This window comes from Gracilinanus agilis, chromosome 1, assembly GCF_016433145.1.
Source record: "Gracilinanus agilis isolate LMUSP501 chromosome 1, AgileGrace, whole genome shotgun sequence".
NCBI lineage: Eukaryota > Metazoa > Chordata > Mammalia > Didelphimorphia > Didelphidae > Gracilinanus > Gracilinanus agilis.
In genome coordinates this window covers 649,094,499-649,111,154 of record NC_058130.1, presented here as the reverse complement: position 1 = coordinate 649,111,154, position 16,656 = coordinate 649,094,499, and the positions used below count along the sequence as shown (strand labels likewise).

Below are 16,656 nucleotides of genomic sequence, written 5' to 3'. Positions count from 1 at the left end.
AAATGGCAAACCACTGTAGCATGAAACCCCAAATGGGGTCACCAAGAGTCAGAAAGACAGATAACTACTGAACAACAACAAGAATATACTTATAATCTGATATGCATAATAGTTTGAAATGATATAAAATATGAATCATAGTTATTTTATTTATAATCACACAAGGTCGGATGAGTTTGTTTTCAACCACATTGGAATAAAATTTTGTTTCTTTTTAATGTCAGCATAATTTGAATTTCCTAAGGTCTGTGGATGTGGGCCAGGATTATAGTGATACAGAAAATATCTATCTAAAATGATAGTTCTCGATATTGTTCATGATAACCTGAAAGCTATAATAGTATAGAATAATAGTAGTATGAGTTTTATTTGAGTTGACCTAGTTTTTGAGAATTAGTTCTATTTAGGCCTATTTCTTAATTGGCATTAAACTTAAAATCAAAGACTCAAAATAAAAAGGAAACCAACATACACACACACAAATCCAAAACCCCAAACAAAAAACCCTTAAACCAACTGCTAAATCTGTGGTCTTTCAATGTGACTGAGCTTTGAGAACTGACTGGAAACCTTGGATTTGTAGTTCAGCGGGCCAAATATTCCCTCTTAGCTCTGAGAGTAATTTATGCTTAACACAGTCATTGAATTAGAAGGTGATTCTTTCAAGATAATTCTTTAAAGAACATATAATCTGTGACATGGAGACTGAGAGATGGGTCTGCAAGAATTTAGCAGCAGCAGCAACACCCAGCAGCAGAAGGGATCATCTTCCCAAATCCAGCTTTTTGCTTCCAGAAAGAGTTAAAAAGAATTGGGAGTACAGAGCCAACAGATGAAATATTCTTATTTTCCTTTGAAAAGAGAGAACTGAGATACAGCAAAGAAGGGAAATATTGAGGAAGGTCTTTGATGCCAAAAGATATCAGAGGCAAAATAACAGGCTGAGGTTACTAGTTGCATTCATCTTTTCAAGGACTGACAAAACTTCTAAGAAAAGTTCTATTCTTTTTCCAATCTTCTCTCCTTGTGCCCTTCTAGTAAAAGATAACAATAATTACACTGATCATTTCCTTTATAATATTATTTCCAATAACCTAAAAAATAAATATCCCAGGGATTGTTTACATTTAAATTAGGACAGAGATCTAAACTTCTGCCTAAATTTTAGGAATTTTTTCTAACTGGAGAATCTTTTGGTCAGACCAATTATATCTACTAAGTAACTACATCGGGTCATGTCCTGTACTAAGTAAGCACTGGGGGAAAAATAGTATATGCCTATGAGAAACTTATAGTCTAATGGGGGAGACCACAAGCAAAGAGCTATGTACAAACAAGCCACATACAGAATTAATAGGAAATGATAAGCAGAGGAAAAGCACTACAATTAAGAGGAAATCAGAAAGGTTTCTGGTCGAGGTTTTAACTGGGACCTAAAAGAAGTGATGGAAGCCAAGAGGTGGAGAAAAGGAAGGAAGGAATTCCAGGTATGAGGGCTAGCCAGAGCAAATGGCTAGAAATTGGCTGAGAGCCAAGATATGGAGTGTCTTATTCACAGAACAGCAAAAAGACCAGTGTCACAGGGTGAGAAAGGAATGTCAAGTGAAGGAAGACTAGAGGCAGGGGCAGAGGGTGGGGGGCAGGTAGATTATGAATAGCTTTAAATGCCCAATGGAGGATTTTGTATTTGATCTTAGAGGTGATAAGGAGCCACTGGGATTTATTCAGCATGGTATGACATGGTTTGGGCAGTGCTTTAGAAAATCACTTTGGCAGCTGAGAGGAGAATGGACTAAAGTGAGGAAAGACTTATAGACAGGCAAAGAAGCAACCTATTGCAACAGTCCATTCAGCAGTTGACTAGAGCTTGCAGAAGGGCAATATCAGTATCAGAGGAGAAAAAGGGTCCTATTTCAGAGAAGTTGCAAAGGTAAAATCAACAAGGCTTGGCCAAAGATTGAATATTGGAGATGAGAAATAATGAGGAATAGAGGACAATACCTAGATTGTTAGTCAGGGACACTAGAGTGACGATAGTGCCATCAACAAAATTAGGAAAGTTGAAGGGTAGATGTGACAGTTTAGGAGGAAAGTTAATATGTACAGCTTTTGATATATTGAGTTTAAGATGTCTAATAAACATCCCGTTCAAGATTTCTCAAAGGCAATTGGTGATGTGAAATTGCAAATCAGTAGAGAGGTTGTGGTTAGACAGGTAGATTTGAGAACTGTCAACATGGGGGTAGTGATTAAATTCTTAGGAGCTGATGAGATTACAAAGTGAAGTATTAAAGAAGGAAAAGAGAAGCAGTCCAATGACAGAACATTATAGGATACATACAATTAGAGGACATGATGTTAATGAAGATGAAGGAAAGAAGACTAAGAAGGAGTTGTCAGGTAAATAGGAGAATAAGGAGAGAGTGGAATCCTGAAAACTTACAGAAGAAAATATTAAGTAGGAAAGAATAATCAATAGTGTGAAAGGTTGCAAAGTTGACTGAGTAACTCTAGAGAGAGCAGTATTGGTGTGATAATGATGTTGGAAGCTGGATTGTAGAGAGTTAGGTGTAAGCCAACCTCCAGAGGAACAGCTGACAAATAGAAATAAGTAAGAAATAGTTTATATATATATATATATGTGTGTGTGTGTGTGTGTGTGTGTGTGTGTGTGTGTGTGTGTGTAAATTTGTTAAATGATACCCAATAGGCAAAAGAGCTGTAGAATGATAATGAGGATAGAAGGATCAAGTCATGAGCTTTTGAAGATGAAATAGTGGCAGAAGGCAGAAGGAAAGAAGGAAGAAGAATGACATAAGATGAGGAGCTCTCAGTGAATAACTTTGATTTAAAAAAAAAACTACAAGGCAAGGTTCTCAGTTGAGAGAGTGGTGGTAGAGTTTGAGGAGGGAAGAAGAAATCTGGAAAAGCTGCTGTGGAAATTAAGATAATGAATTAGTAAAGGAAATATAGAAAGATTGCCTAGCAGCAGTAATGACCCAGTTGAGGTTGTGTATCCTAATTTTTAGTGAACCCACTCAAAACATTTGTGTAATCTTCATCTTTATACAGCAGCAAGTATTCAGGAGTAAAGGTAGTGAAGAGTGGAAGTGAACCAAAGTTGAAGTTTGGCAGCCTACAATTGATATATGGGAGCTAAGGACTCAGTAGAAGAGGACAGATTAAAACTGGTTCACCAAGGATGAAGACAGAGAAGGAGGAGTGGCTGGTATCGGGGTGACAGAGTGGGAAAGAACTGAGAGGCTGAGGGATTGAAGATCATGATGTAAATGAAGGCGTTTGAGAGAAAAAAAAGAAAGACAGGTGGGGACCCTCTGTGATCTGTGATCAGATAAGAGAATTCCAAAGTTTTTGAACATGTGCATTTGTGGGTAATGGAGACACCTAAGATTTGACCATCTTTGTGTCTTTATGTATGACTGAGCTATTCATATAAGTTCTTGTTTGATATACATTCCATTAAGTACCCAAGGAGGGGACCATGTGAACATAATGAGCCAATATATTGCCTTAGCCTAAAAACAAAGCAATGGCATAGCTAACGAAACAAAGGATAAAACACACACACACACACACACACACACACACACACACACACACACACACACACACGAAAACCATTAACCAGTAACTAGTGTCTGCTGGCCCCCTACAATTTCCAGTGATACTGACAACTACAAGTATAATAATAAAAGTTTCCCTTCCTGAGATCCTTCAAGGTGGTGAGGGGAGAAAAAAATGGGAATTTTTACTCACCGCAATTCTACTTATTTATCAGACTAAAAAAAAATAAATGCTTCAACAAAATTCAAGGAAATATTGACATTTCTCATGAAACACCAGTTATTGTCTTATCTGTATTTTTTGTCATAAATCAACTAGGTATGCTGGAAATAAAATAATTTTAATCTTTTAGTATAAAGAGACTACCTTGACAGCTCTTATGATGTAACACCAGTGATCTTCCAATAATAGTTCAATAATTATTAATCTAGACTTTTTCTCTGCAGGAATGATGCAATTAAACTTTTTGGTATTAAAATTTTTGCATTATGAACTCAAATTCTAACGGAGGAAACAAAATACAAATATAAAATATAAACAGATTATTAACAAACAGATGTTTCACTCTACAAAGGACAAGAATCTTTTATTAAAAACTATGAACTTAAGTCATGCAGTTTTTCAAGTACAGTTGTCCCTCCCTATATCGCAATTCACTTATTGGGGCTTCATTGTATCATGGGGTTAAAAAATATATATCTAATTCTGTATTATGGAGTTTTCACAATGTTGCAGGACCAAGCACAGTGCTGTGGTCCATCTCCTTGGCTCAGTGTTTTTAAGAGTGTGGGAAAAGTTAATAAGAGTGTGGAAAAGGTTTATAGGAGAGTGAGAAGGACTTACAATGTCTCTCTCTCTCTCTCTCTCTCTCTCCATATATATATACATATATATATATATATGTATATATATAATAAAATAAATATAACATGCTACTTCACGGATTTTCACCTATCACAGGTGTCTCTGGAATATAACTCCCCCCGATAGGTGAGGGGTCACTGTATATACATATATTAATATAATTTAGCAAAATTGTGACTAAGATGCTTTATTTATTTTGTCTGTATTCATAATTTTTTTTGTTTTTGTTCCTTAGTTCATTTTACTCACAAATTCTACTTCTGGACATATATTCCAGAGGAAAGTACCTATATTCATATAATTAGTTTCAGACAGATGAATTGATCCTTCATTTATAGAAGCATTTCTTTAAAAAATGATTTAGGATTCTCAGTAATTAATTTAAAAATTTAGCAATTCTTCCACCGCCCTGGGGACAGGGATGCTTACAAGAGCCTTTTTGACCTAATTTTGAATCTCAGGGAAGTTTTGATTTCTGATTTTGAGACTTTTCAGAGATGGAATGATGATTTAACCATACCCCTGAATTAATAATTTTGCCGCCATCAACTGCCCAATCTTTGCAACACATGTTGACACCATTTTTGTAAAGAATAAGTATGTTTTTACCAAAAACATATCCCTGAAAACATCTGCAGATTGGGTCAGACTGACAATAGGGAAGCTTTACATTTTTAATATTTCCTCCTACTCTGACAGTGGCTGTATTTGTACAAATTGAACAAAACAACTGTCACCACTGTGAATTCATTGGCTGCTTCCAGGAAGATTATTGCAAGAAACAATAAGAAAAGAGAGAACAGCTTCTTTTTTTTCTGTGAAAGCATCAAGATAGATTCTGGGAGTGGAAGGACTTCATAATGCGGGTTTATTTTTTTGGGGGGGTTATTATTAACTATTACTGGAAATAGATGGAATAATATTAGGACCAGGCTGAAGCCATAGCTGGGATTTAAGGTTTATTCTTCAAACTGAAATTCAGAATTCTGATTTATGTCATTTCTTTTATTTTTTCATTGGTACCTCTGCCCCAAGTGAAAAGTGAAGTGTCAAAATCTAATCAGTATCAGTTCTCAAAGTATTTCCAAAATAATGGAAATAGAAAGGGCTTAGAATCCTGTGAAAAACTAATTTTATCAAATGTCAGACCCAAATTTATAAATCTTAGAGTTTGGTGGCATCCAGTGGAAATTCTTCAATGAGAACAGATCTGAAAATTTTCTTAGGAGAGTAGCTTCAGTATACTGAGAAGGGAAAAATGACTTGGCTGTGGTCATTTAGCCTATTTCTATTTTTTTTTCCCACTCACAAAGTCATCAACATGGTACAAACTCACATCACCTCAGATCTGGATACTGCAAAAGCCAGCTGATCATTCTGATTCAAGTCTCTCTCCACTCTAGTCTATCCCCAAGCCATTTGTCAAATGATTTATTTAAAGTGCAAAACTCACATGTCATTCGATTCTGTTCCATAGCGTCTTGCTCTAGTCTCCAAAATCAAATATAAAATAATGTTTGATTTTTAAAGCTGTTCACAAGCTAGCCCCTTCCTGCCCTTCTAGTCTTCTTATATTTTGCTCTTTTCCACATACTCTAAAATCCAGTGATGCTGGATTCATCGTTTTTCCTTGTATACTCATTCAATAATATTTTATCTTTTGAGCTTGCTTTTTTTAAAACTGGCCTTTCCTTATGCATGGAATACTCTCCTTACTTAACTCTTCTTTGTGTGTTTGCTAGCATTCTTCAAGACCCAAAAAAGTTTTGCAAAAGGTCTTTTATTTTCCCAAGTCTCCCCTCTTAATACTTCCCCTCTTAATATTATTTCCCATTTACCCCATTATATATCTTGTATGAAGAGTTCTTTGTATTTTGTATTCTCCATTAGAATATGAGCTTTTTCCAGACTGGAGTCACGTTTTTATTTTATTTTTTTTATATTTCCAAAGCCTATTGTGGTGGCTGGCACACAATGAGCACTTAATAAATGTTTGTTATATGATTGACTCAGTGAATTTAACCTTCGTGACTGTACAATTGGCTCTCTTTGGGGCCAGGCAAAATCTAAGAGATAAGGATTGGCTTTTAAATTTAGAAATTTGATATAAAAATAGTATCAGGATAAATGAGAAGAGATTTCTCCGTTGTCCAGATCTGGAAAAGGTTCAAAACTGCCACACTGACCTTAGTAACTAGAGACATACAGCAAACCTACAGCAGAAATTCTAGCCAAAAGACCAATAATGTTTGACCAGTATTTAATATCTTAGAGCCCTTTTTATTCATTTGTAAAACTGGGATAATAACCCATTTCTTTTTTAGATGATACATTGTAGTACACTATGAAGAACACTAGGTTTGAGGGGAAAAAAATTAGAGTAGAGTCCAAGTCTCCTATTTACTACTGGAGTGACTATGGACAAAACATTACTCAAAATCTGTTTCCTCCTATGTAAGGTGGAGATTTTGGTAATTCAATGCCTATCTCATGGGAATGGCATAAATATCAAGAAAAATAATTTATAAAAAATGTCATTTTATAAGGCACTAAACAAATGTGAGCTATTATTATTGTAGCACAGTTTATATAATTTTCCACAGACATACTCTCTAACTTCTACAAAGAATGAAGGGAAGCATCTCTTGTTTGGGCACTAAAGGAGAGGGAAACCACCCTTCTTCTCAAAGGAAGCTTATTCCACTATTGTATAGTTGTAGTTAGAAAGTTTTTGTTGATATCAAGCCTAAATTCACTTCTTTACAGTTTCCACTGATTTCTTTTGCTTCTACTATTTTGTTGTTGATATTAATTTAATTTGTGCTATTGAGTTATATTGTATTCCTTGTTTTTCTTATTTCAATTTACATCAGTTCATAGAAATCTTTGAACATTTTTCTGTTTCCATCACGTTCATGGTTGATTCTAGAGCTATAATATTCTATTACACTTGTATACCACAATTTGTTTAGACATTTTGCAATCAAGGAACATTTGCTTTATTTTTTGAGTTCTTTACCACTGCAAATAGTGCTGCCATAAATGTTGAGCCAAATCTAATAAAATGAAATTTATTACAGATAAATGTGACATCCTATACTCATGGCCAAAAAAATCAAGTTGAAAAGTACAGCCTAGGGGCAGCATGGCTACTTGACAGTTCATCCAGAGAAGATTTGGAGGTTTTAATGGCCTGCAAACACAATATGAGTCAACAGTGTGGCAGCCAAAAAAGTGAATTCAGTGTTAGCTCTCAGTAAGAAGCATAGCATCTCAAATGAAGGGAAGGAATATGTTTTGTTTTGCTGTCTTTTGAAAGGATGCAGTCCTGTTTCTTTTTCTGGTAATGGTTCCCCTTGGTTACAAATCCATTGCACCTCTCTGGATTCACTAGTACAGAAAGGTTTTACCTCAAAAACTATTGGTGAGTTTTCCCTGTCTGCATGCATTTGCCCTATGCTTAGATTTATTTTCTTTCACTAAGATTCAGTTTGTCCTCTCCTTTATTTTTTATGTAATGAGGTGGTGCTCTTTACCTGGAATGGGAATGCAGAAACTTGGAAAGAAGCTCTCCTTCAAAGAGAACAAAGGGAGATGTACAAGTGCACACACATAGGGAAAATATGCCACTGGCTTTCTATGTACGAATTTCTTTGTCTTAATATATCCACATGGGGTTAGTGGATTTGTAACCAAGGGGAACTAGTACCAGGAAAAAGAAACAAGTCTTAATCCTTTATAAGAAAAAGCTCACAAAGTTGCCGATTTCCCCAAAGGCCTGGTGGAATCATTTTCTCCATATCTGTATTCTTTTGATCCTTCTCCAGTTTCTTAGACACTCCTCTTTCCAGTCTAAAATGAGGATGTAAAGGGAAGAGGATAAGCATTTTTAAAAATAAATATCTCACTTGATCTCCCATTTTCCAGTCAAGGAAATAAGGCAAAGACTTGATAAGTGACTTGCTCAGGGTCCTCCAGCTATTAAGTGATTAAGGTAAAATTTGAATTCAGGTCTTTCTGACTAAAGGTTTGTGGTTCTATCCCCCCCCAAACCACCAGCTGCCTCTCAATATGGAGATATATTTCTTTTTCCATGTTGCAAGTACTTGTTCTTGAAAGCATCATTTTTCCTAGACAAAGATCCTAGCTAACATGGAAAGAAAGAATGGATGTAGTGTAATAGAAAGAGCTCTGGATATGGAGTTAGAATTCCAGGTTTGAATTATAGCTTATTACCTTGTAAGAGACCTTGGAAAAGTCCCTTCACTTCTCTGGGTTTCAGCTTTCAAAATTTGAAGTATGGAGATGAACTAGCTGACTCTGAAGTCTCTTCCTATATGATGGTACTATGATTAAAACAAAACTTTAAAAACCCTGAGAATTTTATATAATGATCTAAACAGGTTCCTACTAGCTGTTTTTTTTATTCATAATTTTGCCTTTCTAAATTTGAACCTTTGGAATAGGAATTGTGTACTTCATGTTCTACATAATGTCATATTCTCTACTGTCCCCTGACAAGTGATAAATAAAAGGATTAAGTACAAAGACATTAGTTAAGTAAGAGGCATACTACAAGCTGATTGGTTGAGGAAATGGAGAGGCTACAGTTCTTCATTCTTCATGTTTCAGGGGTACAAAGCCATTTCTGCTATTTTCTAGCATCATATAACTATAGTATTCTTAGAAAAACCAGTATAAATCTTACTCTTTATTACTTATGGAAACTAATCCTTAATTTATTATGTTTTTTAAATTCTTATCTTCCATCATAGAATCAATACTATGTATTGGTTCCAAAGAAGAAGAGTGGGAAAGAACAGGCAATGGGAGTTAAGTGACTTGCCCAGGGTCATATAGCTAAGAAGTTTCTGAGTTTAGATTTGAACCTAAGACCTCCCTTCTCTATTTATGGCTCTTATTCCACTGAGCCATCTAGCAGCTCCAGTTATATTCTTTAATACAACTCATTTCCATATTGTTAGGCAACTTATATGACAACATTATAGAATAATACGTCTTCAAAAATCTGATCATTGTAATGACAAACCAAAAGTCCAAAAGACTGAAGGAAAAACATGCTAAACATTCCCTGCCACAGAAGTGATGGCTTTAAAATGCAAAATGAGGAATACCTTTTAGATATGGTTGTGTATTTGTTTTGCTAGTCAATGAATAATTGTTATTAAGGGTTTTTCTTTTTAATTGTTCATTGGGGTACCTAGAGGGAAAAGTGATATATAGATAATAATATTAATAAGAGAAAGAGAAGAAGGAAAGGCATTTGGAAGGAAGGAAAGAAAGAGGGCTAAATGAAGAAAGAAATGGGACTGAAGGTTGGCAGGAAGGAAGCAAAGATGGAAGAAAGAGGAAAAATAGGAAGAAAGAAAAAAGGAAATTCAGCATCTTCCCCCTCTTTTAAGAAGTGGGGACTATAGGACTATCACATATATTACCAAACATATTTGGTATGTTGGTCCCCAGTTCTGAAATCTACTGTTGGAAGGCATGCCAAGATATTGGAGCATGTAGACTAAGGGCTTAACCAACAGATAATCTATAATCTTTTTTTAACCTATCAGTAGAAAAATCTTTTTTTCTGTGAATTTCCCTTACATTAATATGTTGCCAAAATAAAAGAAAGTATTTCCCATTAATAATCTCTACTTGTCTGTTAGGTCCATTGCTTTTCATCTTGCTTTGGCTGGTTTACCTAAGTTTCATTTCCAAAAAATTCGTTAACTCTCCTCTTGTAGTTTATGCTTCTATCATGTAATAAGGCTACCATCAAAGGAGGCAGAAATGTGGGTATTTATATCCACAGACCTCAACACTACCTTCTAAAATCTCTCTCTCTCTCTCTCTCTCTCTCTCTCTCTCTCTCTCTCTCTCTCTCTCTCACACACACACACACACACACACACACACACACACTCACACACACACACACACACACACACACACACACACAGCTTTGGTACTGGTGGCTTCTATATAATTCTTGCTTAGGTATTTGAGATGACTGAGTCATACATTCCAGAGTTAGGGAATGGGTTTACTGGTAGAAGTGCATAAGGGAGGCAAAATGGACAGTACAATCTCCTCTTTTCCTCTGTATGTTCCAGGGAGCCATTACAACAGCCTGGTCCCCCAAGACAGGCAAGCAGAAAATTGGGCTCATGAGGGATGTTTTATTTTGGAATCTGATAATTAACTTTAAAGAACTCCCTGTTGTCCCTTTTAAAAAATATCCAGGAATGATTCAGCAGGTCCTTTTCCAAGGTAGAAGAAGTGCAAAAGAGTACATAAACTAGTTTCATAGGGTTTGGATTACATCTTGTAAACTAGGGACTGGTTGACCCTTCTGAAAACTGAATTGAAGAACTGAGTCAGATTTCCCTATAGGGTACTAATAGATTAGACACTACATAAAAATCTACTTATTTTTATTTATATACAGTTGCTAGGTTTCAAAAGTGCTTCTTCATGGTGTCCTTTCTTAAAAAATATGCAAGGGAAGTACCTTGTTAGGAATTCTGAAAGAAGAAAAATTTAACTTAATTATCCTAGCACAGGAGCAGTTAGGCAGGTAGCTCAGTGACTAAAGGCCTAGAGAGGGAAAGTCCTGATTTCAAATCTTACCGTATGGGCAAGTCATTTAACCCCAATGCCTAGCCCTTACTACTCTTCTGCCTTAGAAACCATGCTTAGTATCACTTCTAAGACAGAGGTAATGGAGGAAGGGAGAGAGAGACTGTTTAAATGTAACAAATAAACAAATAAATAAATTAAAAAAAAAACTCCAGGGTACTTAATGAAGATGCTATTTTCAAACAATCGATACATATTTATTAAGTACCACCTATGGGACAGCCACTATTCTAGGTTCTGGGGATGCAAATACAATAAATTAAAAGTCCTTTTACATACAAATCTTACAACATATGTAAGTTCAACCCTTCAGCCTTTTGTCCAAGCCAAGTAAAATGACCAATTAGTCAATCAATAAGTATTTGTTAAGTACCTACCAACAGCCAGGTACAGTGTTAGCCCTGGGGAAACAAATGGAAAAAATAGAAAAATACTTACCTTCAGTGAGCTTATATTCTACAGGAGAAATAATAAATAAATATAAAAATCTATGCAGTAAACATATAAAATAAATACATATGCAAACACATGAAATAAATATAAGGTAGTTTGGGAGGGAGCACACGAAAGTAGGGAATAAGAAAAGACTGCATTTTTCTTAAAGTTTTGACAGTTCTCTCTCATGGCTGAAATGATGTAGTATATTTTTCTTTTCTTTTCTTTTTTAAACCCTTACCTTCCATCTTGGAGTCAATACTGTGTATTGGCTCCAAGGCAGAAGAGTGGTAAGGGTAGGCAATGGGGGTCAAGTGACTTGCCCAGGGTCACACAGCTGGGAAATGTCTGAGGTCAGATTTGAACCTAGGATCTCCCGTCTCTAGGCCTGGCTCTCAATCCACTGAGCTACCCAGCTGCCCCCATGTAGTATATTTTAAACAAGAAGGATGTCTAATTCAAAGGTATATTTAGAGAGGAGAGTATGGGGTGCTGAGAGAAATAGAAAGCTAGTTGGTCTTGATTAAAGAGTGAATAAAAAGAAGCAATGTCCAATTAGACTAGAAATAAAGGTGGCACCAAAATGTAGGCTTTAAAACTAAACAGAGCAGTTCACATTTTATCCTAGATGTAACAGGAAGCCCTTGGAACTGAGTAATGGAGTCACATGGCAAGTTCTGTAGTTAGAAAAAAGTATTTCAGCAGCAATGTATATAGTATGTACTGATGTTCTGAGAGACTTGAGGCAGAGCCCAGGTAAGAAATTGGTACAATAATCGAGGCAAGAGGTAAGGAGAATGTGAACTAAGATTGTAGTTTTCAGAGTGGAGAGAAGGGATCAAATAAGAGAAGTGTTTCATTAAGGAAGAAAAAAAATATTTGGCAATTGATTAGCTATGTGGAGTGAAGGAGAGGGTAGAGTAAATAATACTGAAATTATGAACGCACAACAGTGATGGCATATAGGGAAGATTAGGGACTTAAGGTAAAAAAATGGGTTTCAGAAATGTTGTCCCTGGAACATCTAGTTTGAAATGTAGAATAGGCAATTGGTCATTTGGAATTGGTGTTTGGGAAAGAAACTTGAGTGCTGGGCATATAGAACTCAGAATCATCTAAATAGAGATGAAGACTAAATACACAGGAGTTGAAGAAAGAGACAGAGAGAGAGAGAGAGAGAGAGAGAGAGAGAGAGAGAGAGAGAGAGAGAGAGAGAGAGAGAGAGAGAGAGAGAGAGAGGAGGTGGGGAAAGAGAAGAATATTGTCAAAGACAGAATTTGGGGATATATACCCAATTAAGAGGTATGATATAGGTAATAAGCAAAAGAGTGGTGATGAAGTAGGAAGCAATCTAGGGGAGAGTAGTATCCTTAAAAACACAGAGGAGAATGTATCCAAGAGGCAAGAATGGTCAACAGTATTTAATAAAGTTGATAGGTGTAAAAAAACAGTTTAAAACTGACAAAAAAACCCATTGGATTTATCAATTAAGAATTCATTGGCAACAAGTAGAGATAGATAGATAGATAGATAGATAGATAGATAGATAGATAGATAGATGATAGAGCTATATATTCAAGTTTCACATTGTGATAAATATCAACATCTAGACAGAGGGATGGAGTGTTCTAGTGAATAGAATATAAGACTTAGCAAAAACATCTATCTTCTTTCCAAATCTTCCCTAGTGAGACTCTAGTTATATTGTTTCCTGACAGAATGGTTCCTCTATCTTTTAACTATCTCACTGAGCCATAGTGAAAATTTATCAGTGACAGTAAATGTTTTGAAAACACCAGGTAAATGGAACTATGTAAATACAAAACATCACGATTATTGCCATACATATGTTTCTTTTCCAGCATGGTCTCGCTATATCAGATGAGATCTTTCTTATTGGAGTTGGTCCCTGAATGGAAGTTATAATATTTCTTCTCCTGGCTTCAATTATTACTTGGTCCAGAATAAACTCCTCTCTGGGTATAAAGTACTTCCAGGAAATAACCTATATCCGGGGAGGAGGGGATGGAGTGTAGGTGGTGGGTTAATCTTTATATGTTGCTAAAGATGTAGTTCTGGGATACCTTCTTAATTAAATTCAATATGTGTATTTTAATTTTTTTGTTTCTAAAAATAAAAGCATGTCCATTGTAAATCCAATCTAACTGTATCTGGAACACCATAAATCAACAGCAGATAGGAACTCAATATTTATGCAGAACTAAGTAATGTTATTTTATCTCTTTGTTTCTAGTCTATTAGAACATAAAATCCTAGAAATGGAAGAAAGACACAAGGAAGAATTGGACACTTTAAAGGAAGAGAAGGAGAACCTGCAAAGCTTGGTAACTCGTCAGACATACATTATCCAGGAACTGGAGAAACAGTTAAACAGGGCAACCAGTAATAACAGTGTCCTTCAGAAGCAACAGCTGGAGTTGATGGACACAGTTCATAACCTCGTCAATCTTTGTACTAAAGAAGGTGGTAAGGACTTGTTCTTAACTTTGGGGTTTCAAATATTTGACTTAAAAATAATACAAATCTATTCTATATCACCATTTTCAACTGAGCTTAAGGAAAGCAATAGAAAAATAAAATCATCTGAATTTAGAAGAATTTCAGAAAATACTAATCTTTGGAGTAAGATATTTGATTAAGAGATTTTCTTTGTTACTGCAATTCATATATTTATATCTTTCTAATAATTTTTCTATCTCCCTTTGTTTTTACAAATAATTCTCAGATCTGACGATCTTTTTTGATCTATTTAAGTAAAGAGAATAAAAAATAATTAAAATTTTAAAAAATTAGTTTAATAACTTTTAACCACATAGGAAAGAATTTAACAGACGAAAAGGGCACACACAAAGATGGTTAGAACTGATGTAAATATGGGAGGAAAAAGTCAGAATATCAGTTTCCTTATCTGTAAAATGAGGGAGTCAAAGTATTTCATCTCTAAGGCCTCTTACAATCCAATCAACCACTTATTAATCTATGAGTTTCATAGATTTCTTCTCACTTTACCTTTAAACTTAATAACCAACATTTTATGACACATTGGGGAGAAGTATCTGGAAAGGACAACATTGGCTATGATGGAAGATAAAGAAAGATCAAAATTAGAAAATGATTTCAATTCAGTTCATTTGGAATTTATTAGTCAAATAGTGTGCCAGACAATGAGGTAAAGTCATGGAATATAAAGACAAAATAGAGCACTTCTTGGTCTCCAGGAAAGTGGGAAATATGTGTCATTTTATTGAGGATGGTATGAAGTCTATTGACAAAAAATTTGTCTGCTCTCCCAAGGTTTTGATACTTTATAACATTAGGAAAGACCTGAAGTTTAAGATCTCAGTAAAAGTATTACTCCTGTCCCCTTCACAATCTCTACAGTTCTCTGTAGAGTTATTCTAAACTCACATCTTGAGATCATCTCTGAGAATCCAATTTTTTATTCATGTGAGTGAATAAGAAAGTTGAGATCAGATGCTAATGCTTTAGTTGTTTCAGAAAGTAAGAATCTCTTCAAAGTTTCACAAAATGAAATGGAGATCTCATTAAATTAATATAATTCATTTAACTAACATTTTATCAGTATACAAATACATATCCGTATCATGCATACTTTAGATTCAAACCTTTCAAAAATTGAATATTTTATTAAGTTATACAAATTAATTAGATCACATGAATAACTGCCTCAATGCCACATTTTTCTCTATGATAATATATTATAATATTTCTAATACAGTGACTTGATTTGTGAACATCATTTCCGTTACACTTTCATAACAGCCTACCTTGGCATCCATTTCACTTAGCTATATTAAACAAGCTTTAATACATATTGTAAGACTATTTATAAAATTTATAATAGGTTCTCAGAGCAGTATTCAGGCGTGGGCAACAAACCGAATAAGACCAAAGAAGAAAAAAAAAATCTGTATACCAGTTTCCATTTTCCAAATGTCTGATATTGTCATTGAAATTCCACTGGAATGAAGATTTGATATGACTTTAACAAAGAATTTCTTCAGAGTTCATGAGCGTTAAAAATTAGACATTAATATGAATGAGCCATATCCTATTCTTGTATTGAGTCTAATACAGTTCTGAAAAAGATTAAAAACACATTGTCTTTATCATCTTGAGATTTGTTTCAAATAGAGTTGTCTTGATTTAAAAGACAGAAGTTTCTAGGGATTCTTGAAAAGCTCAGATGTCCTTATGTTTATCATAGAACTCTGCTTTTGAGTCCATGCATTATAAGGAATATATAGTAATGCCTGAAACATGAAGTAACTACCTTAGATATGAGTGTGACTTCAGAATCAGGGCTTCTTGCCAAATAGGGAGTCCACTCCTAGCTTTGGAGATTTTTTTTTACTAGCCAGTTAATACATTTATCAGTTGAAATATACAGGCAGACTCAAAAATAGTGCTAAGATTTTTAAAATTCTCTTTTATATGCTATTTTCCATGAAGTGTATCTTCTCAAGGAAATTTAGATTCCACATACAATATTTCACTAGTCTCTGTCTCTCTATAAACTGGGTTCCAATTTATTTTGCTGTGGTTGCTCTATTATTGTGACCATTCCTTCAGGTTTTTTTCTTCTCATCAATCTCTTCAAATGATGTACTTCTTGATCTTTAATTAAAATGACTAATTACTTCAGAGCTTAAGAAGTTGTTGCAAATGGCATATTGACCCCAATGAGAGCTTTGATCTTTATTTTAATTTTAATGGAAAACCTTGATTTTCACTAAGGCCAAAAGCTCTCAGTTATAGTGAAGTCTAATAAACCTATTTAACATTCCAAAGAAACCCCAAAAAAACTCTGTTCTGTAATCAGATCCATAAAGGCAAAAAGCTCCTTCCATTCATCAGGTTTCATATAGCACCACTGAATTATTTTGGCCAAATCATGATTAAAATCTTTGCCATCACATTGATCATAAAAAATTATTGAGCATGAGTTGACAATATTAGAGCCACGAGTAAAGTATGTATAGTCTCTTCCTTTGTGTTCCCATAGAAACGGCACTAGAACTGGAGTTAGTTGATGTAGATTTGATGTGCTACTTCATAGTTATCTGGTCTTCGGCAATC

At 34.9% G+C, this 16,656-nt stretch overlaps 1 protein-coding gene across 1 annotated transcript in view; it reads left to right on the top strand.

Moving 5' to 3' along the window:
* ANGPT1 (angiopoietin 1) overlaps positions 1 to 16,656 on the top strand; it is a 298,991-nt gene that overhangs the window by 175,007 nt on the left and 107,328 nt on the right. The window contains exon 4 of the mRNA XM_044684061.1: positions 13,790 to 14,022. Coding sequence (XP_044539996.1) covers positions 13,790 to 14,022 — 233 coding nt within the window. The remainder of the gene's footprint in view (positions 1 to 13,789; positions 14,023 to 16,656) is intronic.